The 27234-nt window shown below is 41.9% G+C and overlaps 1 protein-coding gene across 1 annotated transcript in view; it reads right to left on the bottom strand.

The window, feature by feature from the left end:
- Window positions 1-27234, bottom strand: part of WWOX (WW domain containing oxidoreductase) — a 1232324-nt gene that overhangs the window by 952470 nt on the left and 252620 nt on the right. Inside the window, exon 7 of the mRNA XM_089689818.1 lies at window positions 17364-17452. Coding sequence (XP_089545944.1) covers window positions 17364-17452 — 89 coding nt within the window. The remainder of the gene's footprint in view (window positions 1-17363; window positions 17453-27234) is intronic.

A 27234-nucleotide genomic window follows, 5' to 3' on the forward strand; every position in this document is an offset into this window, starting at 1 on the left:
TCTCCACGTTTTTGTGTCTACCAATACAAACAAAAAAAGTAAACATGAGAATGCCTAAACATTTGTAATTGTAACAATTTTCTGGGCGAAGTGGTGCATTATCTGACAGCAATGCAGGGAGGGGTGCCAATATTTTTGGCCATGACTGTATGTGGGACCCCAGCATGTTTATGAAATATCAGGCAACATTTCCTGTGTGCTTGGGAAACTGCTTTACTACAGTGGCCAAGAGCCTCAGCTCGTCTGGGATGACTTTCCACAAGATTTTGAAGTGTCTGTGGGAGTTTGTGCCTATTCCACCAAAACAGCTTTTGTGAGGTCAAGTATTGATGTTGGATGGGAAGATATAGTTTGCAATCCAATTGCAATTCATCCAAAAGGTATGGGTAAGGTCAGAGCTTTGTGCAAGTCCTAAATACCAAACTTGTTATATCATGCCATAAGGTTTGGAAGTGCACAACTGCCTAAAATGTCTTTGTATGATGTAGTATTAACAGTACCCTTTACTGGAAACAAGGGGCCCAATTCAAACCCTAAAAAAAACACCAGGCCAGTAGTCCTCCTCCACCCGGGCCACATCTAGGGAGGTACTGGGGTGGACTGTGCCCTTCCAGATTTTAGTTGTGCCCTCCCAGGTCTCTAAGAGTGCTCTGCTAATCTGTGAGCCAGTCTGATGGGGTAATTGAAATAAGGGGGCACTCTGAAGGGGGCATTTGGTGTAAGAGGAATCTCTGATAGGGTCAGGTGATGTAAGGGGCACTCTGATGCAGGGAAGTGATGTACGGGGGCTCTCTAAAGGGCACAATTGATGTAAGGGGCACTCTGAAGCAGAACATTGATGTAAGGAGGTTCTATAAAGGGCACAATTCATGTAAGGAACACTCTGATGAAGTAAATTGATGTAAGGGGGCTCTCTAAAGGGCACAATTCATGTAAGGAGCACTCTGATGCAGTAAATTGATGTAAGGGGGCTCTCTAATGAGGACAATTTGTATAAGAGGCAGTCTGATGAGGGACCCTGATATAAAAGGGGACTCTTATGAGGACTCTTGATGTAAAAAAAAAGGGACTCCTGATATAAGGAGACACATGTTCCGTTTAATCACCCTAATACATACTGCATTACCTTTCAAATATTACATCTGGGCCGTGACCCATGTGCAGAATCTCATTGACTCACACTCAGTGTTGTCATTATGCCCTTTGACATTTTTAACTGCAACCCCAGATCATATAGGCTGAATCCGGCCCTGCCCTCCACTAAAATTTACAGTAGGCACTATGCAGTCTGGAAGGGTTACTCACATATTTTAGCCATATGGCATATCTGCACTGAAAAGCTTTTATAATTCCCTATACAGTAGGATTCAGAGTGGGAAAGAAGGACCTGCAGTAGGAGCCACTCAGTGTCTGCTGCTAGTGAACACGCTAACAGGAGGAGAGATCAGAGTAATGGCTTGCTCCTTCACTGTCCAGACATCATGCTGGGGGTGTGTTCTTGACCAAGTTGTTCTAAAACTACAAAGAGATCCAGTGCCAGACTAATGACAAATCTTTGAGAAGGTAAAATAGTTTACTTATATGTATTTCAGCTGTGTACTTAAAGTGAAGCTCCACCCAAAAGGGGAAGTTCTGCTTTAAAGACTTGACCATCACTCCCCGTTAAGGATTGACACCTTTGGGGAGCGAGTACCCGAAATTGACAGGTGCCCGCTCTCACTTCCGTTGTGATCGCCTAGGCGATCGGAAGCGGAAGTTGTCCAACCCCCTTCCCCCCCGTAGTCTTCTGGGACACATGACAGGTCCCAGAAGACTACAGGACCATTCAGAAAGAGCAGCGCTACTCGCACATGTGCAGTGGGCACCTGGCTGTGAAGCAGCAAGCACCTTGCTGTGAAGTCACAGCCAGGTGCCCACAGGATGGCCGGTGAAACGAGTTGTGGGGAGGACACCACGGGATCGAGGGACAGGTGAGTGGTTTTTGTAAGTTTTTGTAGCTGATTACTTTTTTTTTTACAATTTCACTGGAACATAGCTTTAACCACTTGCTGGAAGTTCAGCTTTAAATTTCAAGAACAATTTCACAATTCTAGGATTATCTACAGAGACCTGCTGTGGTTAATTGCCGCTTCGTGTAACTGTTATGGAAAACAGAGAAATTTAGACACACGTGTAAACAACACAATTACATGTCTAAATCTGCCAGCTAATTACGACGAGTGCTGCTCCTGATTTATTGCTGCACACCAAGCTTGTAAACGGATGGTGAAATGATTAGAAAAATATGAAATTGCCCAAGGGTTACAGACGAGTGCTTTTAAAGACCACGGTCAAATCATTTTGACAAAAGCATTACATGTATTAGTACGTTACTTTTCCCAATGACAGCCCGTTCTTCTGATTCCCTGGAGAAATACAAGGCTATAATAGAGTTCAAGAAGCCCCCTAACTGTTGTATGCTTCTATTCACACACCAGCTATTTTATGCCACTGGAAGGAAATACACACACACATATATACAGTGAATATATAAATATATATATATATATTGCTCAGCATAAATGAGTACACCCCAACAGATTTGTCAGAAAACTTCTACATTCCTTTCAGAATCAACATTTTCTATGGGACACTATACTACAAAATACACTCACAAATGCGGACCACTGATTGCAAACAAGATTTTTTAATTTGTGCACACAAAAAAGTATTTTTCCTAACAAATTAATTCAAGACCATGTTGCAAAAATAAATACACCCCAATGAAAATCTTAGGAGCAAGGCTAAATTTTAGACAACAAAATCCCAATTAACAAGAATTCAACTACAGATGAGTCTAATTATTCATTAAACAGGTGTCCAGCACACAGTTGAACACAAAAGGGTGTTATTTAAAAAAAAAAAAAACGCTTCCCATTTTATGCTGTCAGCAATGGCACCACATGAAAGAGAAATGTCACAAGGCGTGAGAAAGAAAATAATTTCTTTACACAAGAAAGGTGAAGGCTACAAGAAAGTCAGCAAAGCTTTACTTATCAGTTAGAATACTGTAACAAAAGTGATAAAAAAAATTAACAAACATGGAACTGAAACCATCTCACAGAGACGCTCAGGCCGTCCACAGAGGTTAACACCTCGACAGAAGTGTCTTCCGGTGAGAAGGGTTGAAGAAAATCACCATGCAATTTCACATGACTACTGGGACTCTGTACTCAGGAGTGGTGAAACCATGATACATGTTTTTGGAACTGATGGCTTCAAAACTGTATGGTGTCGCAAAGGTGAGGAGTACAAAGAAAAATGCATGGTGGCTACAGTGAAACATGGTGGTGGCAATGTCCTTCTGTGGGGCTGCATGAGTGCTGCTGGTGTTGGGGGGCTGCATTTCATTGATAGTATCATGAATTCACAGGTATATTGCTCTATACTGAAAGAGAAGATGCTACCATCACTCCGTACCCTTGGTCGTTGTGTACTTTTTCAAATGACAATGATCCAAAACACACATCTAAGGCCACTGTTGCATTTCTGAAGAACAGGGTGAAAGCGATTCAGTGGCCAAGTATGTCTCCTGATCTGAACCCAATCAAACACCTATGGGGAATTATGAAGAGACAAGTTGAGCATCATTCTCCATCAGGCTTACAGACTCTAAAAGAGGTTGTTCTTGAAGAATGGAAAAAGATAGATGTTGCAATATGTCGCCAACTTGTTCTTTCCATACCTAGAAGACTTGGTGCTGTCTTTACAAATCATGGAGGTCATACAAAATACTAGATGAAGTAGTTTTTGTTGTGGGGTGTATTCATAGAGTAGGGGAGAAGTTGTGTATGCCTATACTGAGGATTGCCATTTCAGGATTGGCTTTTGTAATACACCCTGTACCCAGGGCCGGTGCTAGACTATTAGGCCCCATAGGCAAGACCAGCTACTTGCAACCACCCCCAAAAAAAAATAAAGCTGTACACACCGCAGCCCCTTCCTGCATATAATGCCCACCCCCCCTTTAACCCTACACCCCTCTTCCTGCACACACTGCCCCCCTTTAACCCTACACCCTCCTTCCTGCACACACTGCCCCTCTGTAACGTTACACTCCCTTCCTGCACACACTGTGCCCTTTAACCCTACACCCTCCTTCTGGTACACACTGCCCCCATTCATGCTACACCCCACCTTTAACGCTATACCCCCATTCCTGTACACACTGTGCCTTTTAACCCTACACCCCCTTTCTGTACACACTGCCCCCCTTTAACCCCACACCCCTTTCCTGCACACACTGCCCCCCTTCCTGTACACACTGCCCTCCTTTAACCTTACACCCCCCTTCCTGTACACACTGCCCCCCTTCCTGCACACATTGTGTCCTTTAACCCTACATCCTCCTTACTGTACACACTGCCCCCCTTTACTCCTACACCCCCCCCCTTACTGTACACACTGCTCCCTTTAACCCTACATCCCTTTCCTGTACATACTGCCTTGTGTAGACTATACCCCCCTGTGATATGTGTTGCCCCCTCATTGAACTGACCTGAGCCTCCTTGCCAGACACAGCAGGCAGCGTATGGCTAGAGTACCTGGTCTATCCATCCCCGCTCAGTCCTGCAACCCAGCTCAGTACTTCCACAGTTCCACCAGGCAGCTGAGTTTGTCCACCATCTCCTTCAGCCTCCGGTTCTCACACTGCAGGTCTGTGACAGACCAGGAGAGGGCCTCGCCAGGCGCACCACGTTCTCCGGCTGCCTCTCCACCCTGCAACTGAAGTCCTCCATCTCGGGTTGCAGGCCCAGCATGGTCAGAAGGGAATGGATCTCCCTTAATTTTTTGTTTAGTGTATTGGATTGGAGGTAGGTATATAAACTGACACAAGTTCGTCTACACCTGCCAGTCCATAGGAATACATGGACCATCCGATCAGGTCCTTCTGAAAAACTGACATGCAGGCCTGATCAGATCGCCCCTGTGAAAGGGACCTAAGAGCTCTCAAAACCAGGTCTTGGTGCATACTGGGTTACTGCTACCAAACAGACTAGTCTTGACCAAGTTGGGCTGCAGCAGTGAGGGACGAGGACCTGCCTATGCTATCTGGCAGGGTTTCCTAGACAGAATTATACATTTTTACTTTTACAATTAGCTTGTCTTTGTTTTACCAGTGTACTCAGGTGCCTGTAAATCAGCTTCAATAGGTTCAGTTTCTTTTTACTTATTTGGAACACTAATACGCCTAATCAAGCAAACACAGTGCAATTAATTTATGGATATTCTCTACTAAAGCAGAGTAATTAAACAAATTGGGTTTCTGATTTCTTTCTGTGCACGCAAAGCATGAAAACTCATGGGGAGTATGGCCTCCTTCCAGAAGGCTACTATGCTTTAGTTTACAAATATATGGACATTGTGGTCACAGTGCATTAAAAGTAATACAAATACATTGCTGTAGGCATTCAGGAGTACGACATATCTGATCCAAAACAAATACCCGGTCTAATGGTTCAGCGTGGTGGTAATGTACAGACAGGGATATTAAAAATGACCACAGCGGGAGAATATCACGTGTTTTGCTGTTGTTCCCTTTAATGCAAAAACAGCACAGAAATTCAAGGGGACTCTACAGTATATGTCTGTGACTCGTAAAGTCACTATTATATGGCTTAACCACTGAAAAAGCACCAACAACGCAATTTATTCTGAATATACAATCCGTAGTTTGCGGGGAAATCTCGACATGCATCAACACACACAATCATTATAGGCCAAATAGAGTAAACTTTCTATTAGATCCAATCGTGTTTTATTAGATTAGATGGCCTTGTTACATATACATTGTAATTGTCCAGGTCTTAGATATTTATTTTTAATGGTAAATAGGCTCAAGCAATAAGAATCCTTATATAAGGCATAATCTTGCAATCTTTCAAAACAAGAGTGCACTGCATAATTATTTTCATGCTCTGTGTTGTACAGAATGTATGAAATGAGAGGGGGACCTTAGACTGTAATCTCCTTGAGGGTTTGGACTAGTGTGAATGAACGATTTATATAAAGCACTGTGTAAATTGTCGGTGCTATATACCTAAAATAAATCATTAAATATTGTTGGATAAAATGCTTAAGGTGATTGTAAATGTTAAAAAAAAAAATGGACAAACATGTTATACTGCTTTGTACTTGGAGAAGCTCCAAACCTTCCCTTGTTGGGTTGCTCACTGGTGCTCCTGGCGCCTCCTGCCTTCCGAGTACCCCCTAGAAAACCGCTTGCTGTAGGGGCACTCATGTAGGCTTGATATTGAGCCGCAGGAAAGAGAAGCAGCGCCTTTCTGAGTGTAGCAATTTGAGTATTTATTCCAAGGACAATAAATTGGAAACTTACAAGATAGAAGACTTAAAAGCACTCATCATATGAAAGCAGACACTGCTGCAACTGGCTGGTCTGGTAATGCCTAATCCTGTGGAGCATTCGGTGGTGCTGGCTTCCTGGATGGTCCAGGAACCCTGGGAGAGCGGAGATGACGTGCGGCTGAGGGTGGTGGGCGTGGCACACATTCCTCCATCAGGCTGTCTTTAGTCTTCTTAATCCTGAGCCAGGCTGTGTGTGTCTATTGACACACACAATGCAGCTCAGCCCCGTCGCTCATTCCCTCCTCATAGAATCTGATTGACAGCAGTAGGAGCCAATGGCTCCCGCTGCTGTATCTGAGTTCTGAGAGGAGGGACAGAACTACTGCTCCCAGGCACAGTGCTGGATCGAGATCGGGCTTACACAAGTTTACTGGGGGGGGCTGCTCACAGAAATTTGTGTACCTTAATGCAAAGAGTGCATTAAGGTAAAAAAAAAACCTTCTGCCTTTACAACCGCATTAAGGGTATTTGCACACGAAACTGATGTATGAACATCAGATTCCTGGCAGAAAGGTCCTGCATAAAAATTAACGGATGGTCAGTATAGTATATGTGCATATAGTAAGTTACACACACATGCACAAACATTCTCCTAGCTTTCGTTGGGATGTGTCGTACACATGCAAAATACTGTCCAGCAACTCAGATTTTTTTATACTGATCTATATGCAGCGCATGCTTAAGCAACCTGTGTGTACAGGCACATTAAAAACAATGGGCTGCATTTACATCAGCAAAAAAAAACACATCTGTATGCCTAAAAACATTGTATTTTTACACATCAGTGTGCAAGAGGCCTAAAAGGTTAGTTGATCTTTACCGAAAGATTGCCTATGCAGGTAAGAGGCATCTGAAGCTAAAAACAAACAGTGCAGTTTTGATCAATGTTGGATAATGCCCAGCCAGCTTATTGGATAAGCCTGAGCAAAAAACTCCCCGAGACGGTATCATTTTCTCCTACCTTAATGATAGGGCATTGCTAATACTCCCAGCTATTACTGCTCACCATCACAGGTGCAAGCTCTCTATCCATACAGAAAATGTTTGTATTATATAAGCAGTGTAAGTACTTGAATTTGCCTTGTTACCACAATCTTGCAATTTCCTTTATAGCAGCATTCAGACTGGAGGCAGAGAAAGCAGCACAAGGAGCCAGCCAGTTGTACTATAGTGTAAGGTGCATGCTGACAGGAGGAGACAACAAAGGCAGTGAGATAAGCCCACTAGTGTGCTTTGTTTACTTTCACTTTCCAGTCATAGGATGGGGTAGGGAAAAGACCTGTAAGTATTAACAAAGAGAAAGATCAGGCCTTATGCCCTGCTAGACAGGAAAGGACAGAAAGGGGCGCCAATAAGTGCAATATTTAAATACTGCACTTAGAGGCGCCCCCTTCTGTCCTTTCTTATCATTACAGAGATATGTTCCAGTCTCTTGGTGGAGCTGCCTACTCAGTGCTATTTCTCCCTTTTTTGATTATGGACTCATTATTTGCATATTGTATATTAATGATATAATATCCTAGAGTGAAAGGTGTCCTTTGACATCAGTGATTGCCCTATATAATTGTTTTATATTGCTCTGCTAGAAAAAGCTGTGCTTTGAGACGGGGCTGTGCAAATCTTAGGAATGAATGGACAGTGAATATCCTTTGGTAGGTAAAACGCCTTCATAAATGCATATTATCTGTGTAAGCTTGTATCAGTCTGCTTGGAGTGCAGCTTTAATGAAATAATATATAACATGCAACAATGAATTGGTATATGTTTAAAGCCCAGTTGAAGCCCCTCCATCTTTTCTGTAATGCAGTCGAACGCATACACAGTAATAATTATGCTTGTGTTGTTTTTTTTTCTTACTCAAGCAGTAAGGTTTAAAATATCCTGTGCTATCAAATCCCAGAAGAGTCAGACCGATGCTCTCACACCCAAGCAGTAGCCCAGGTCTCCAATCTGAGCTCCATAAAAGCCATGGTACTTCCAGACATTGGGGAACATGTGACTCTACATTCCCACATTTCAGCACTCAGTGGTCTAAATTACCACCTCAAATGAAGGGAAAGGTAGTTTTGATAAGCTGCTGCCTCACTGGTACTGACGTGAAATCACTCCATAGGGTAAGGGTAGATGAGATAGAAGGCCAACTCGATATGCAGGCATGTCACACTTCAGGCCTTTATACATGTATTGTACGTATTTATGGAAGTTTGCAGTTCACAGGGTACAAATGGAGCAACACATTTCAGGGGGAAAACCACTCCCCTTCATCAGGGCTTGTATACAATAACATATTAAAACACATCATAAATATTTCATACTCATAAAAGTAAAAAAAGTTGACAATATAAGCTTTATTGACCCTGGCCCACCTCTTTCATTGATTGTATTTTATCTGGCCCACCATTTTCATTCATTGGCTTTTATCAAGGAAGCTCAGCATCACATGTGGGTGTTATCTAGAGTGGTCTGCATGCAAATGCATCCTCCCATCAAATCATTTTAATATTTTCTTAGCTCTGTCCAAGTACCAGCACACTGATTGCATCAGGGCTGGTGGCTTTTAGGAGGAGTACTGGGACAAAGTTCTGTGATGTTTTCAGGAAGCTGTGTACAGCTTAGCTTACTACCAGACCCTTCCATCAGCCATGATGTACCTGCATCGCATAAAGAAGCTCAGAAACCCAGTGATGATGTCAGTGAATCTAAAACAAGGTATGTACTGAAAATGTAAAGGTAAGTTAAAAATTTAATTAGCATGTTGCTGAAGAAAGGAACCTAAGAAGGCAAAACATAAGCAGAATAAACATCAACTTTAAGCACTTGGTTGTCCCGCTGAACTAATCTAAGCCTGGACAAAGAAATGTAACTGGGAAGGTATGCTTTCTCCATGTGTGTGTTTCAAAGTGCAATTTTCAGATCTGACTGAAGTGTAAACTGCTAAACAAATCTTTGAAAATGAACAAAATGTGTACTGTTCTAATGGAATACTCTACATTTGTGCTGTGCAGATTTCCTCTTTTTCTTCTCTTTAAAGCAGACTGGAGTGCTCCAGGCTCACTGTGCGAGAGTGTGTGCGTGTGTGGTCTGGCTGTTCTCCAATATAAAACAGCAAGAATTAAAACACAGACAAAAGACAATGTAGTGTTTATTGACAGATGGATTGTCAGGTAAAAGCTCCCAAGTAGAGAAGAGGGGCTCAGGAATCACGGAGCCAAGAAAACAAAAACTATTATTACAAGACGTGAGAATGCTGCTATATGTATGGAAAAAAATTATATAAAAAGTACAGGAAAAAAGTGAATGCTCCCTTCCTGTATGGTACATGCATATCTATTTACCAAGCATGACTTTTTAATTCCCGGAATGCCCGTGGTGTAGCACTATGGTAGTGAGTTAGACAGCCATTCGCACTCAAATGAGTTCTTCCATGCTCCAACTTGCACTCGCCTTGGTCACAGACCAGTTGACTCAGCCTTACGGAGTAGTAAATGGAAAAACACATGTGTGTGTGTGTTGGTGGAATATAAATGAAAGGAATCTGGCACAGCAGATTGACATCAAATTTTGCGTTAAAATTGGCAAAACTGTCTAAACTAAACAAAAGTGAAACCTTATCTGTATTACAACAGGCTCAAGGTGAACATTCCATGAATAAATCAAGTGTTTTTGAATAGCATAGACAGGTTAAAGGAGGGGTGGGAAGATGTCCCAGGTGACGCAAGAAGTGGGCAGTCAAATACGCAAAGGATGGATACAAATGTGGAAAATAAAACAGGGGAATCTTTTCAGAGGAAAAGACCAGAACTCTGGCCTGTCAAATGGATTCTCTACCATGACATGATGTATTAGGTGTTCGCAAGTTCCTGGCCCAGATGTCCATTCCAAAACTTGACCAACTACTTTTTTCCCCTGGCTTAGCACCCAGCAACTTATGGCAATTTCCATCATCACAGAGTAGCAGGCAGGATTGCATGAGAGCACAGTGACTGTGCTCTCATGTAATCTTGCCTGTTGCTCTGTGATACCGCTATTGCTATCTGCATTGACCCTAGCTTGTGACCTTGATGCTGATTCTCAGCTGCCTGCACTGACCCTGGATTGTGACCTCAACACTGGCCTTGTGCCTTGTGACCAGCAATACTTGATTCTTCTTTCACTAAGAACTGTGCCTATCCTGAAGTTTCTGGCCACTGGTCTCCACTCATTAAGGTACCGAAATGGCGGTTTGACTGTGTTACTACCAGGCTACTTCAGAGTAATGCTGTGGCTGGATAACCATATGTGTGGGTTTGGAAGAACTCTTTGGTACTAACATGCTGTTTTCTGCTCTCTTTTGGCAGCACTGAAGCTGGTGAGTATGGCAGTGATGTTGGTTACAAATCCCGGTGTGGGTCCTAAAAAGGTGAAAGTCACTGACATGAGTATGGGTTTTATTTATTTCTCATTATTTTTATTTGTTTATTTACACATTTTTATGTAATATTTTTAACTTGAGGATATCCTTATTTTGGACCTGAAATCCGGAGGTTCATAGAGTCCCTGGGTGGTAAAAAACCTCCAAACTCTGAATACAGGGACTTTTGTCCTGAATGGTTTAATCCACCTGCAAGGTAGTGTGGAGTGGTTCACTGGAAAAAAAGTATGGACTGTCTGGAGGCTGAGACTCTGCTTTGCTGAGCTCCTGCATATTTTCTTGTACCCCAAAGCAGAAAGGAACCCTAGACTCAAGTGTGGGCATGGTATATTGGTGGTGAGCCAGTATGTTTTCTTGATTACCCAGGACCCAGGATTGTAGACTTCTGTCCAAGTCTCTACAAAGCCTTCGGGCTCCAAGACCCACAACAGCACCCTTGAGCCACTCAATCAGCCTGGATGAGAACCCAGGAAGAGAAAAACCCTTATATATACACACTATATTGCCAAAAGCATTGGGACACCCCTCCAAATCATTGGATTCAGGTGTTCCAATGACCTTCATGGCCACAAGTGTATAAAATCAAGCACCTAGGCATGCTGACTGCTTCTACAAACATTTGTGAAAGAATGGGTCACTCTCAGGAGCTCAGTGAATTAAAGCGTGGTACCGTGATAGGTTGTCACCTGTGCAATAAATCAATCCAAGAAATTTCCTTGCTACTAAATATTTCAACTGTTAGTAGTATTATAACAAAGTGTAAGCAACTGAGAACAACAGCAACTCAACCACGAAGTGGTAGGCCACGTAAAATGATAGAGCGGGTTCAGCGCATCCTGAAACGCATAGTGCGCAGGAGTTGTTAACTGTCTGCAGTCAATAACTAAAGACCTCCAAACTTCATGTGGCCTTCAGATTAGCACAACAACAGTGCATAGAGAGCTTCATGGAAAGGGTTTCCATGGCCAAGCAGCTGCATCCAAGCCTTACATCACCAAGTGCAATGCAAAGCATCAGATGCAGTGGTGTAATGCACGCCACCAGTGGACTCTAGAGCAATGGAGACGTGTTCTCTGGAGTGACAAATCACGCTAATCTGTCTGGCAATCTGATGAACGTCTCTTGCTTTGGTGGTACTTGCCGGACTGCATTGTGCCAAATGTAAAGTTTGGTGGAGGGGGGATTATGGTGTGGGGTTGTTTTTCAGGGGTTTGGCTTGGCCCCTTAGTTCCAGTGAAGGGAACTCTTAAGGCATCAGCATGCCAAGACATGTTGGACAATTTTATGCTACCAACTTTGTGGTAACAGTTGGGGATGGCCCTTTCTGTTCCAACATGACTGCGCACCAGCGCACAAAGCAAGGTTCACAAAGACATGGATGAGCGAGTCTGGGGTGGAGGAACTTGACTGGCCTGCACAAAGTCCTGACCTCAACCCAATAGAACACCTTTGGGTTGCATCAGAACGGAGACTGCGAGCCAGGCCTTCTCGTCCGACATCAGTGCCTGCCCTCACAAATGAGTTTCTGGAAGAATGGTCAAAAATTTCCGTAGACACTCCAAAACCTTGTGGACAGCCTTCCCAAAAGACTTGAAAGCTGTTATAGCTGCAAAAGATGAGCCAACTTATTATTGAACACTATGGACTAAGACTGGAATGTCATTAAACTTCATGTGCATCTAGGCAGGCGTCCCAATACTTTTGGCAATATAGTGTGTGTGTGTGTGTATATATATATATATATATATATATATATATATATATGTGTGTGTGTGTAAAAACGTAAAAATACCTTGTTTTCCTTTCAGTATATAAAGGTTTGTCAACTGTGAGTATATTAGTTGTACAACTACACATTTTTTACTGTACAGTTATTGTAAGATCTCTTCCTCATTATTACGTTCATATCACAAACGTTTTCCTCTAAGAATGTTGGTAGCGATGTCTGATATTATTCCATTAATATAGATAAAGTTATGCTTTTAAAACATGGCCTTAAGAACTGTAGGAGAGCCATGATAATATTAAACAGGTTAAATTGCCATAGTTGTGTCTGAGTTCTATCAGTCTCTGCTCCCTGCCTTGCTAGAGGGAAAAGAAATATCGTCTGTGTATTCAGCTCAGAATTTATCACTGACAATAGCTCAGAAGTTATTAGCTGTATTAAATACTCCTATCAGTACTTGGGACAGTGATAGTGTGTACAATTTCTGGAGGGGGAAAAATCCTTCTTTTATTTAAAGCACAGCTCCAGACAAAACAAAAAGTTTAACCATAAGCATTTTGAGTGAGTATTACTGTATGTCCAATCTTTTTTTTAGGTATGGCATTTGTAATGAAAAAGTAATATTTCTAATCAGTTTCAAGCCCATAGCAACCACAAAATCCTTTCCTATGAGTAGACGCATTGGGGTGGATTTACTAAAGGCAAATAGACTATGCACTGTGCAAGTGCAGTTGCTCCAGAGCTTAGCAAATTACCGTAGGTAAAGCTTCACTATGCAAAGGTCTCCTTCAACCCTGTGTTTGGACAGTGAAAAGAGAAGCAGCACATTCATGAGCTCACTTTTCTCTCACTCTGTTGTCTCCTCCTGTCGGCATGCAACTTGCACTGCAGCAATCCTGACTGGTTCATTGTGCTACTCTCCCCCCCCCCCTTTTATTAAGCTCTAGTGTACATACTGTACAGTAGACTGCAAGAGGCTGATATTGAGTCAAATTCAGGTACTTGCACTCAGTGCCCAGTACTAAGATGCCAAACTGCGCCCTGATAAGGGTGGCACAAATCCTCTCCCGCCTCTCCCCTACTGACCCAGTCCAGTTCTCCCTCCTTCCCTGAAACTTATAGACCTCAGATGGCTGTGGGATGCCCTTCCCCCAAGGCTCCTCATCATTTTGACAGGTCAGAGTTGCAGAGGAGCTGAGGGGAAGCTTCATCAGCTCTGAGTTTTACTACTTTTGACAGGCAGCCAGCTGAGGAAGATGCAGTGGTGGGGGACTGCTGCATCAGGGACCCAAGGCACCCTGCAGGAAATGTGGGGCACATGCCCTGGGTGCCCAGCACTAGCAATGCCAGCTGCTGTCAGTTTAGTACTTTGCAGTTTCCGTGTGTTAACTCTTGTATCCATGAGTGTTGGCAAGAAGAAAGATCTGTAGATGGGTAGAGAGCACAGCCTGCACCTCCTCCTAGCTCTCTCTTCCTCTTTGCTGCTGTCACTACTCCTGTAATACGTTCACTGTCACTACTCCTTTAATACGTTCACTGTCACTACTCCTGTAGTGAGCTCCTGCCGCTGGAACTCACCATGCAACGTGACCCCCCCCTTCCCCATATGAGTTCACAGTGCCTGGGGCAGCCGCCTCTTCTGCCCCATCCCAGGCCTGTATACGCTACTTGCATTGAAAAATACATTTCATACATATAATGATGGAAATATTTAATACAGAGCTGCATGTACTGTACTTGTGTCTCATATCTGCCTAGAGTATAGTTGTATTTAAACAAACAACAAACCTAAAATTTATATACTGCAATTGTACACATTCCCATTCAAGAATTATAGAGCAACAACTACTGTATATCAACAGTAAATGCACATACTGTAGCTATCATATACATTATAGATGCCATTTCATGTAAACCCATTGGACAGGCATTAGATAAGTAAGTGGTTAAAGAGGTCATGTGCTTAAATGTGTCTTACTGGGATGGATGAATAAAGTGTAATAAAAAGACTGAAACTCTTACCATTCCTGGAGAAAATTCTGCTTTGGGCTCCATTAATGCTGACTATGTTCCTGAAGGTCTAAGCACTTGGTCATATGATCTCTGCTGAAGAGAAGGACCAAATAATCTGAATTCTGGTCTTCCCTTTGGCAGAGATTTCATGATTAAGTTCCTAGGCCTTCTCAGATAAGGCCAGCGCTGGAAAGGGAACAGAGCAATATATTCTGTAGTATGGGTAAGTATTTCAGCCCTTTAGTTATGCTTTATGTATTAACCTAAACAAAACTTTTAAATTATACAATGCAGAAAGATCAACTAAAGATATCATAAGAGTCACATAGTTACATAGTTGTTCTGGCTGAAAAAAGACAAAAGTCCATCCAGTTCAACCATGAAGCCATTAAAGTGTAGGCTTGAGCAAAATAATTAAATAAAACTGTTTTCAGTACGTTTGCAAAACATTAATGTTCCCATGCTTTATCCCTTCAAAAACCACACAAGTAAATTAAAATAACTTTTCATCTGCCAGAGATCCAGCATGCTCCTAACTTCCTACTGGAGCTGAAACACAGGGGGGGAGATTTACTAAATCTGAACCACTCAGAATCTGGTGCAGCTGCACATGGTGGTCAATCAGCTTCTAACTTCAGCTTGTTCAATTAAGATTTTCCAATAAAACCTGGAAGCTGTTTGGTTTCTATGCAGAACTTCACCAGATTTTGCACTCTCCAGTTTTAGTAAATAACCCCCAGTGCCTTTACTGCACTGTTTTGTCTGCATCCCAAGTTGCATTGTCAGCCCTGCCTGCTGAACTAGAAAACTCTGCTGCCTATATCCCACCCCTCCCTGTCCCTCACCACGTGCATACACCCTGTTCCAAATTATTATGCAATTGATAGTTTTCTCATTTACCTAAATGATTGATGTAAATAACAGTCAGCATAATTCTCATGTTATCAACTATTAAGAGTACAATTCACATTTTATTGAACAAACCTCCTAATGATAACAGTATTTTTTTAAACATAAAAAACTTCCAATGCACTGTTCCAAATTATTACGCACAATAAGTTTCAAAACACTTTCTAGGTTGTAAAGAACCGAAAATTGTCATTTGTTGTGTTTGCAGCACATTTACTGAAATCAAAAGCTATTTCAATCAAACTTTTAACAACATTTTAACTTTTTAAACATTTTAACAGGTCACGTTACATTTTAACATAGGACCCCTTATTTGATAGCAGCTTCACAAGTCTTGCATCCATTGAACTTGTGAGTTTTTGGACAGTTTCTGCTTGAATTTGATTGCAAGATGTCAGAATAGCCTCCCAGAGCTGCTGTTTGGATGTAAACTGCCTCCCACCCTCATAGATCTTTTGCTTGAGGATGCTCCAAAGGTTCTCAATAGGATTGAGGTCAGGGGAGGATGGAGGCCACACCATGACTTTCTCTCCTTTTATCCATATAGCAGCCATTGATGCAGAGGTATTCTTTGCAGCATGAGATGGTGCATTGTCATGCATGAAGATGATTTTTATTACGGAAAGCATAGTTTTTCCTTCTGTACAGGGAAGAAAGTGGTCAGTCAGAAACTCCACATACCTTGCAGAGGTCATCTTTACAACTTCAGGAATTCTAAAGGGGCCGACCAGCTCTGTTCCCATGATTTCAGCCCAAAACATGACTCCACCACTGCCTTGCTGATGTCGCAGCCTTGTTGGAACAGGGTGGCCGTCCACCAACCATCCACTACTCCATCCATCTGGGCCATCCAGGGTTGCATGGCACTCATCAGTGAACAGGACTGTTTGAAAATGAGTCTTCATGTATTTTCCTGCCCAATGCAGCCGTTTCTGCTTGGTGAGCATTGGTTAGTGGTGGCCGAATAGAAGGTTTATGCACAGTTGCAAGACTCTGGAGGACTCTACACCTTGATGTCCGTGGGACTCCAGAGGCACCAGCAGCTTCAAATATCTGTTTGCTGTTATGTAATGGTATTTTAGCAGCTGCTCTCTTGATCCGATGCATGGATCTGGCAGAATTCTTCCTCAATGTGCCTTTATCTGCACGAACCCGTCTGTGCTTTGAATGAGCCACAAATCTCTTAATAGTGCGATGATCACGCTTAAGTTTTCGTGAAATATCTAATGTTTTCATACCTCGTTCAAGGCATTGAACTATTTCACTCTTTTTTGCAGCAGAAAGATCCTTTTTCTTCCCCATATTGCTTGAAAATTGTGCTCTGCTTAATAATGTGGAACACCCTCCTTTAGTAGTTTTTCCTTAAATAGGGCTCACCTGCCAATCTAATTATCACAGGTGTCTGAGATTGTTTTCAGTGATCAAAAGAGCCCTGAGACACAATGCCATCCATGAGTTACACTGAAAAACAAAATATTTAATCTTTGTGACATTTAAATATAATTTGCATAATAATTTGGAACAGGGTGTATATTGATTTCTTTCCCAGTAAAGAATTGCTGCTGCCTTCACTCCCAAGAACCTGTCCATACACTGTGTAGGGAAAGGGCTCTTTGAGGATGTAGTTCGGGGGGCGCACCTATGCCTCCCAGCAGCTGGCCATGCTGGAATTTTACAAGTCTGCTGATGATGTCATTCCGTTTCCTGCTACAAGAACAAAGTAAAAAAAAAGTAGGGGAGAGGAAAGTTCAAAGTTAAATTTGGTCAATACCCAAATATACCCTTTCAGTGATTTAACTCTAAGCTAAGATATCAGAAACATAAACTGCAGTTTTGAGTAACAGGTTAGAGAAAAGTGAGTGAGAAAAGAATAGTGAGATCCTTCCAGTATGAACTTACACGTTTTTGCTCCGAAATGCATCAGAAAAGCTTTTTACGCTGTGCAGAGAGGCCAGATCCAAGCTCATCACTTCAATCTTTGCTTTGTGCTGCAATGAAAAAAAAAAGTGAAAGCGAAAATGATAAATAACTGTAAACTTGGATCGGGGTATCACATTACACTTAATGCATTGTGGAATATATCCGAGTTTGCTTGCTTAATGTAAAATGCCTACAGTGCGAGTAAATCACTCGAATGGATGAGAGAGGAGTGATCACTGCCAGAGGTAGCATTGTAGCAGCGTAGATCGGCTAAATACAGAGCATAGGTGTCTAACAAGTTTATTAAAGGCTATGAATTAAAAACAGACAGTGCCAAGTATCCTTCAGTGGGTGAAGTTACACAATCCATCATACCACTGAGGAGCAATTTAACCATTTGCTGTCAAGAAGCATGAACGGTTTTCAGCCCCTGCAGACAAAGGATACAGGTCAAACAAATGGAGCCCTTTTCATAAATGTGCCCTACGATGATCTTTTCTGTGTGCTACCTAGCTAACCTCCCACAATACCTGTTGTGGGTCCTGTTAGTGTTAATATTGACGTCTAAAGTGGTTATAAATTGCTTTAAAACAAAGAAAATGTGCCCTTAAAACTACTCCTTCATGTATGTGCTGTTAAAGGAAATCTTCACATGAATCAAATAAGCTCATATGCTAATAATATATACCATCTGGTGACTGTTTGGGATTTCAGCAAGTAAGGCCCGGCATCCCTTGATGAAATGTGGAGACTTAGTGATCCATTGAGCAGTAAGCACTATGTATGTGATGTGATGCATAGGATGGATGAGATTTCCTGGGCTTCCTGGAGAGTTACTTTTTATCTCATGACAGGTGGACTTTAAGCACATGAATTATCAAAGCCTAGATGTAGTTTGTACAGTGAACACTAAATGTGCTACCAAATACTAAGTCTGAAATATCTTAATTTTGACTATTTAAAATTTACCCCAAGATACAGAAGACTACGCCACGGGCAATAAGTTACTATTGGACCCATTAGATCCCCTTTCCCGTAAATCAGCAGGAAGTTCTATAAACATTGACACAAAACCTTGACCTTCAGCCTTAATTCAACAATTGGCCAGCATGGTGGCTAAGTGGTTAGCACTTCTGCCTGGCAGCACTAGGGTCATCAGTTTGAAGTCCAACCACGGCACTACCTGCCTGGAGTTTGTATGTTCTCCCTGTGCCTGAATGGGTTTCCCCCTGGTACCAGTGGAGTTTAGTCCCATGAGGACACTGAGAAGCCACACTTGTTGTTGAGCGCCTCTCCTTTTTAATTGCACACACATGATGTTGGGAGGGACTAGTGATTAGCCTGTGGGGATAAATGGTTGTAGCACATGGGGGTGGTTTGCTTCATGAGGATACTGAGAAGCAACACTTTGATGCATAGCTTTTGATTCATGGTGGGTTATGTTTTGGCTGGTTATATTTTTGTTTTTGCATATGGCCTTGGATGCTTGGTCATCTGTTTGGTCTGTTTTTCAAGGGTATATTCTTTCATCTTTGGACTGGATTATGTGATTTGGGTCTCCTTTTGTTTCTCTTTTTCATACCACCAGGTGCAGTACCTTTCATAAAGTGATCGTTTCCTTTTATTACTGCTAGATTACAACCTGTGCTGCATTCCATTTTTTTTTTTGTTGTTTATTGTGACTCAAATAACTGTTCAGTATTATAATGAGAGCTTCTGATCCATGGTGGTTCATGCTTTGGCTGTCTATATTTAGAAATACTGAGATATGTATTTTTATCTGATTTGTAAGTATTAGGGTTCCTCTGGTGACCCTTGAGATTGGAACTACTTTATATATTACAAGATACAACTAGGTTGTTAAATACTTGATGTTTTACCTAGCAGATATTATACATGCATCTACTCCTGAAGAAATGAACAAAGAGTCACGAAACGCGTTGAGTTTCTGAATGCAATTTTAATGTATTTATGTATTGACATCTGGATTGTATACGGTCAAAAGTATATCCAATTATGTATGAAATACATTAATATGGATTTATTACAAATCAGCTTGTTACCATTTTATCCCCTTTTTGTATACAATGAGCAGTTTATTTATTTATTAACAATTAATGTTGGAAACTAGTTATTCATTGCTCTAATGTGATGGGTAGCCTAACTGACCATTAGGGAGTCTTGCAAATAAAAGCTTTCACAGAGAAAGTTGAGATTTTCACATGACTTCATTTGGTTGTATCTCTGGATCTAATGATGGCTTTACCATACTTACTGTAGGTGATCCCTCCTTATGGATTTTGCTGACATATTCTCAATTTGTGCAGGGATATTACTGGTTTCCTTTACTCTTTGCACCTAATTTTAAACCACTCATGTAACCTTAATCCAGCCTTTCTCAACTGTTCAAATTTATTTATTTTATTTATTTCAGGTACTTATATAGTGCCGTCAATTTACGCAGCGCTTTTACACATATATATTGTACATTCACATCAGTCCCTAACCCTCAAGGGGTGTACAATCTAAGGTCCCTAACTCACATTCATACATACACATACTAGGGACAATTTAGACAGGATCCAATTAACCTACCAGCATGTCTTTGGAGTGTGGGAGGAAACCGGAGTACCTGGAGGAAACCCACGCAGGCACAGGAAGAACATGCAAACTCCAGGCAGGTGGTGCCATGGCTGGGATTTGAACCAATGACCCTAGTGCTGCCAGGCAGAGGTGCTAACCATTTAGCCACTGTGCTGCCCCAAATAACTTTATGGTCTCAGGGAACTTTTGCTAATAATTACTATATCTACAACTCACTGTACATAAGTGTGATGGTAATTGGGAAGAATGCTCCTTTCAACTGTGATCATTTGGAAGTATCCCCATCTTACAAATAGCTAAAAAGATTATTGGTATCAGTGGTTATTTATCTGAGAAGCAGAAATTGCTCATTGTTCAAGGAATCCCTAGCAACCTCTGAAGGAACCCAAAGGTTCCACAGAACCCTGGTTGAGAAAGACTGCCCTAATTTAAACCAAGCACTGTCCTAACCAAAGCAGAACTGTACCTTATGCTTGTTTAAAGCAGTGGTCTCCAAACTGTGGCCCTTGGCTTGCCTTTATCTGGCCCTTGGGACACCATTCCAGCAACTGACACCATCGATGGGGCACTATTCCTCCCACTGACAGCAACAAAGGGGCACTATTCCTTCCATTCGTACCAATGATGGGGCATTGTTTATGCCTGCTGACACTGAGGCATTTTCTGCTTCCACTGGTCACAGTCCAGCCTCTATCTGACGGACAGCAAACTGGCCCTTTGCTTTGAAGGTTTGGAATCCCCTACTCTAAAGTATCAGTAGCAAATGTTTTCAGGGTTTTCACAAATATCTTGCTGCCAAAAATACTTTGTATTATTGTCCTGCTGGAACTGTGTCTAAAATCACTGACTATACTCAATCAAGATGCTATTTTGAAAAATAATGCCAGACAGAAACAAAATCTTAAAAATGTTTTTACTTCTTCAATTCAATGTTAATACAGAATTCTCTCTTTATGTTGCAGTATTGACAATACAGCAATTTTTCATTGCAATTTTTTTCTTTCTAATGTTAAAAAAATGATTTATGTTAAATCTGAATAAAGCATGGATACATTTGCCTGAAAGATTGCAAGAAATGAGAAGAGGTACAATGAGTTGGAGCATAAAAGCTTTCTCTGCCATAATACTTATTATAATGGCATATAAAATAGAAGGGATAAATAATACATGACTACAGGTAAATTTATATGACAAAGAGTACTTCAACACATGCCATTATGTTTGACAACCTTCGATTTGTAAAACGGTGATGCCTCTTAATAAAACGAATTCGCATCATCTGTACCCCAGGTAAGTAACATCTGCCTTTAAAAGGGGCTTTGGAACAAAGCAAAATGGCGGACCCAGGTCTACTTAATCAAAAAGCATGGAACTGGCAGACACATGCGTATATTTAAATAGCAAGCAAAAATATTTATAACAGCACTTAAACAATAAACCTGCTTAACCTGAAAGTCGAGGGAATGGGTTAAAAAGCTATTTAAAAAGAAAAGACAACATGCAATAAAAGCTTGGCATGCAGAACTATCTTTGCATAGCACTGGTCCACAGATCAGGAGAGCAAAGCGTTCAATCCAAGGCTCCATATAAATGAACAAAATAACTTCAGTAGTTACACAATCTGGGTGGGTATAAATCCACTGCTGGCTTGTAAAAAATATTTGTATCCTGAAGAGATGCCATTCACTTACTGTGGTCCTCCATATAAATATCTGAAGAGTTCAGCAAGTGTCATATGATTTTACTAGAACAAACTAATATAGAAATATTGTACAGTTCTATTGTGATGGATTTGGTAAAATGCCTATTCGGTTTCCTATTGAATATATATATATACGCTATTTCTGAAATATGTTCTGCCTGCTGGGCTTTGTGGTACTATAAGAAATCCTTGCTTAAAAAATGTCTGCTCACACACACTGCCCCCCTCCCATCGTGTGATTTGGAAGACAAAAGAATGCTTTCCTAAAAAGATAAGGCCTGGAAGAAGATCACACCTATACCATGACGGAGATTGTTTTCGTGTAAAGTGGCCAATCAAAGACTAATATAATGCTTATGCTGTTATCACGTGATGTTCGCATCATTCTGCATATATAAACTCACGGTTTCATTTAAAAAAATTAGAGAGAAGTTTTCACAGACCAAACGTGTCAGTGTGAGTTTCTTTATGTGCGCACATTCCAGAAGCTGGCCAGCATCATAAATTAGGACAGGAACAGATAAGCACTGGACGATTAAGTCCTCTACTAACTCACTATCAGGCTAGTTCATATTGCTACATTTGCAATTTGAATGAGGTTATAGTTAGAGTAATGCCTTATTATATTGAAAACCATGTAGGATATCACAGGCAAACTTCATGGACCCTTTCGATCCTAATGATAAAATACGTTATATCCTGTTATCTTTAACCAGGTTGCAAGCCTATTTGTCTGCATCTTATAGACTACTCATTCTCAACTAGTGTTCCTTCGTAGGTTGCTAGGGTTTCCTTGAGCTATGGCTGATTTACCTCCCATTTGATGCTGCCTATAAACTTCTGGGGCCAATGTCACTTGGAACTGTCTGTAGCATGACACCAATTATCTTTTTTAGCTGTCTGTAATGGTGGCATTCAGACCAGCACTGTAAGGGGGCATTCTTCAAAATAGCCATCAATATAAGGGACATTATTGCGAATGAACCCTATATGAATTGGATTTAGCAACAGATCTCCGAGACTTGAAAATTATTTTAAGGATTCCTATTGAGTAAAAAGGTTGAAAAGGCTACTATAGACCTTAAAGAATATGTAAAACCAACATTTCATATTCCTGATATGTGCCTGCTGTACCATGTACTTGTATGGAAAAGCTGATATTATCCTCCACCCCCGAAATACAGTACACATACAGTATAGCTGGTTCTACATTGTACATGAGGAGGTCAAAAAGGGGGAGGCAGCACAACCAGCAAAAAGGAGCAGATTCTTGACACCTGTCTTCTAGTAAAAAGAAGGTCCTACACACAACAAGCTTATTAGAGCCTTACAGTGGGGATCGAAAGTTTGGGCACCCCAGCTAAAAATTTGTATTAATGTGCATAATGAAAAAGCTGAAGTTAAAGAGAGGATGGCTTCTACAAATGGATAATGATCCTAAACACACCTCGAAATCCACGGGGGATTACATCAAGAGGCGTAAACTGAAGGTTTTGCCATGGCCTTCACAATCTCCTGACCTCAACATAATTGAAAATCTATGGATAGACCTTAAAAGAGCAGTGCGTGACAGACAGCCCAGAAATCTCAAAGAACTGGAAGACTTTTGTAAGGAAGAATGGGCAAAGATACCTCAAACAAGAATTGAAAGACTCTTGGCTGGCTACAAAAACTTTTACAAGCTGTGATACTAGCCAAAGGGGGCAGTACAAGATATTAACTCTGCAGGGTGCCCAAACTTTTGCATATGCCATTTTTTTGTTTTCTGTTATTTTGAAAGTGTAAATGATGGAAATAAAATCTAACTTTTGTTGACATATTATAAGAATGTCTAATCTGTAATTTGATGCCTTTTGGAGATTTTTCCATCTTTCCTTGGCTTCTTTATGCACATTAATACAAATTTTTAGCTGGGGTGCCCAAACTTTCGATCCCCACTGTACAATAGAACAAGGGAGCTACCAAAAGACAAAAAAAGCCCACAAGACCAAAGTTCCAGAAACTTACCCTGCCATTTTTTTTGCCACCCATATTATCTTCTAACACAATTAAAATGCGTTGATCATTCCCTTTTCACATCATGACATCACATCATGACATTTGTAACAAGCCAGTAACTCAGTAAAGTCCTAAGATAATAGGCAATTTTATTGGCACATGCAGATAAAAACCAGCCTGAACAGCAAGCCTATGCATTTCAGCCATTAGGTCTTAATAAAGACTTTACCGAGATGCCTGCTTGTTCATATTGAAAGATTCCTAATGAAAGGGATAACAGAGGCCACAGCCTGAGCACCGATGTCTCTTATTAACCTGTTATAAGGATAAAGGAGGTTGAGCACAGCTTTTCATTCTGATTTTGAAAAATTAAATTTAACCAATTCACATATTTTCATTTTAGTAGCCATTATAGTATAAAACTTAGCTTTGTTCATGTATTTCTAAAACGTGTAGGACTAAAAAAACTATAGCATTCCCCAACAAGTAGGGCATGCTTCTAATATTTATTATTAGAACATGACAAACTTTCTTTCTCAAGTATATATAACACACATTTGTTTAGCAAACAAATAATGGGCCATAAACACAATAACTGAGGTAAAATAAATGTTTAGACCCCGTAGTTAGGACACCCAAATCCCAGTAGTCCAAAATCCATAATCATGAGTCCAGCCATCGCATGGAGAGTGCAGACAAGTGAAGAGCAATGCATTAATCCTTCAAACACTAACAGACCATGGCAAGGACTTAGGCTTGGAATGTATTTACAAAGTGACAAATTACATTTTGTATTAAACGGAGAGAGGAAACACATCTACAAATAGGCTGATAAATATCAACTGCAGTCACGACAAACGTTTTATTTGTACTTTGCTAAAACCACAACTTTTTTTTCTTTGTTTCGGTATTATTTTTGTACTTTTTTCACAAAGGGAGGACTAAAATGTAAAAATAAAAAAAAATAATACACATGAGAATTAAATGGGTTGACGACCACTGATGTTCCTGGGCAAATTGCCCTTTTGGATGCCGTAAGGGGAAAAAAAAAAATCTTTAAAATACTGCATAATAAAAATGCAAGCAAACAACTCATAAATTAGCATTAAAACAGTATCTCATAATTAAATGTTGCCCTAGTTCATCTGCTATTCAGGCAATAAAAACAGACACTTGCAGTGATATCATCAGCGGGAGAAAAGGCCTCAAACAAAACATTACAGAAAATATATCTAACATGGTATAAAAATGGCAATCACAGATGCAAAGTAAAAAGACTTTTTTTTTTTTCAATTTTTAAAGCTCCACTCCAGAAAAGAAAAGTCCCAACGTCACTCCATTGCACTCTCTCTTAGCTATTCACTCTCTATTACTTACCTACAGTTGGGCTCAAAAGTTTGCATACCCTTGGAGAATTGATAATATACAGCAGACTTTTTCAATCAGGGTGCCCAGGCACCCTGAGATGCCTTCAGGCTTCTTCAGGGATGCCTAGAAATTTCCCAAAAATTGTAATCAAGCCTGTCTTTTAGTTACACAGACCGGAGCCCTCAGGGCGCGGAGTCTAAGCCCCAGGCTGCCCTTCACCAGGGCCCCTGATGGTGGGGATGGACTTGACACAGCCAGGAACCAGGTCGCGGCCCCCGTGAAACCCCAGCTGCGGTAATGGCCGCCGCCAATGGCATATAGCTGGTAGGAACCAGATAAGAACGATAGCGTAGTCGGACAGGCCGGGTCGATAACAGCAGGACAGACAGTACGGAACGGTAGACAAGAATACACGGGTCACAAGCCGGGTTCAGCAACGGGAGGTCAGATAAAGGGATAAGGCTGAGAATAGTCTTAGACAAAGCCGAGTCAGTTTCCAGGAAAGCCACGAGAGTAGAATAAGAGCTTGCAACAACACTATCAAACAGGACACGAATGCAAAGAGCAAGTGCAGACAACAGGCTTAAATGTGCTCAACCACACCCCTCTGGGGGATGGACCACAGAGGCCTGAAAGCATAAAAGGCTCCCACCATGCTTTGCAGAAACCCAAGATGGATGCCAGCACATGGAGCAGCATAACCTCTGGGAAAAGGTAGGACCTTGACAGAAATTATGCTTTTCTTTAAATCAGTGGTTCTCAACCTTTCTAGCGCCGCGACCCCTTAATACAGTTCCTCATGTTGTGGTGACCCCCAACCATAAAATTATTTTCGTTGCTACTTCATAACTGTAATTTTGCAGTAGGAGGAATAGTGCCACGTCATTGGTGTCATTGGGAGGAATAGTGCCCCATCATTGGTGTCAGTGGGAGGAATAGTGCCCCGTCATTGGTGTCAGTGGGAGGAATAGTGCCACGTCATTGGTGTCATTGGGAGGAATAGTGCCCCATCATTGGTATCAGTGGGAGGAATAGTGCCCCGTCATTGGTGTCAGTGGGAGGAATAGTGCCCCCTTCATTGGTGTCAGTGGGAGGAATCGTGCCCCGTCATTGGTGTCAGTGGGAGGAATAGTGCCCCGTCATTGGTGTCAGTGGGAGGAATAGTGCTCCATCATCGGTGTCAGTGGGAGGAATAGTGCCCCATCATCAGTGTCAGTGGGAGGAATAGTGCCCCATCATCGGTGTCAGTGGGAGGAATAGTGCCTCATCATCGGTATCAGTGGGAGGAATAGTGTCCCATCATCGGTATCAGTGGGAGGAGGAATAGTGCCCCATCATAGGTGTCAGTGGGAGGAGGAATAGTGCCCCATCATTGGTGTCAGTGGGGGGAGGAATAGTGCCCCATCATTGGTGTCAGTGGGGGGAATAGTGCCCCATCATAGGTGTCAGTGGGAGGAATAGTGCCTCATCATTGGTATCAGTGGGAGGAATAGTGCCCCATCATTGGTATCAGTGGGAGGAATAGTGCCCCATCATTGGTATCAGTGGGAGGAATAGTGCCCCATCATTGGTATCAGTGGGAGGAATAGTGCCCCATCATTGGTGTCAGTGGGAGGAATAGTGCCCCGTCATTGGTATCAGTGGGAGGAGGAATAGTGCCCCATCATTGGTATCAGTGGGAGGAATAGTGCCCCATCATTGGTGTCAGTGGGAGGAATAGTGCCCCGTCATTGGTATCAGTGGGAGGAATAGTGCCCCGTCATTGGTATCAGTGGGAGGAATAGTGCCCCGTCATTGGTGTCAGTGGGAGGAATAGTGCCTCGTCATCGGTGTCAGTGGGAGGAATAGTGCCTCGTCATCGGTATCAGTGTGAGGAATAGTGCCCCATCATCGGTGTCAGTGGGAGGAATAGTGCCCCATCATCGGTGTCAGTGGGAGGAATAGTGCCTCATCATTGGTATCAGTGGGAGGAATAGTGCCCCATCATTGCTGTCAGTGGGAGGAATAGTGCCCCGTCATTGGTATCAGTGGGAGGAATAGTGCCCCGTCATTGGTATCAGTGGGAGGAATAGTGCCCCGTCATTGGTGTCAGTGGGAGGAATAGTGCCTCGTCATCGGTGTCAGTGGGAGGAATAGTGCCTCGTCATCGGTATCAGTGTGAGGAATAGTGCCCCGTCA

This window comes from Staurois parvus, unplaced genomic scaffold (assembly GCF_062004578.1).
Source record: "Staurois parvus isolate SC_StPar_1 unplaced genomic scaffold, SC_StPar_1.0 ptg000498l, whole genome shotgun sequence".
Lineage (NCBI taxonomy): Eukaryota > Metazoa > Chordata > Amphibia > Anura > Ranidae > Staurois > Staurois parvus.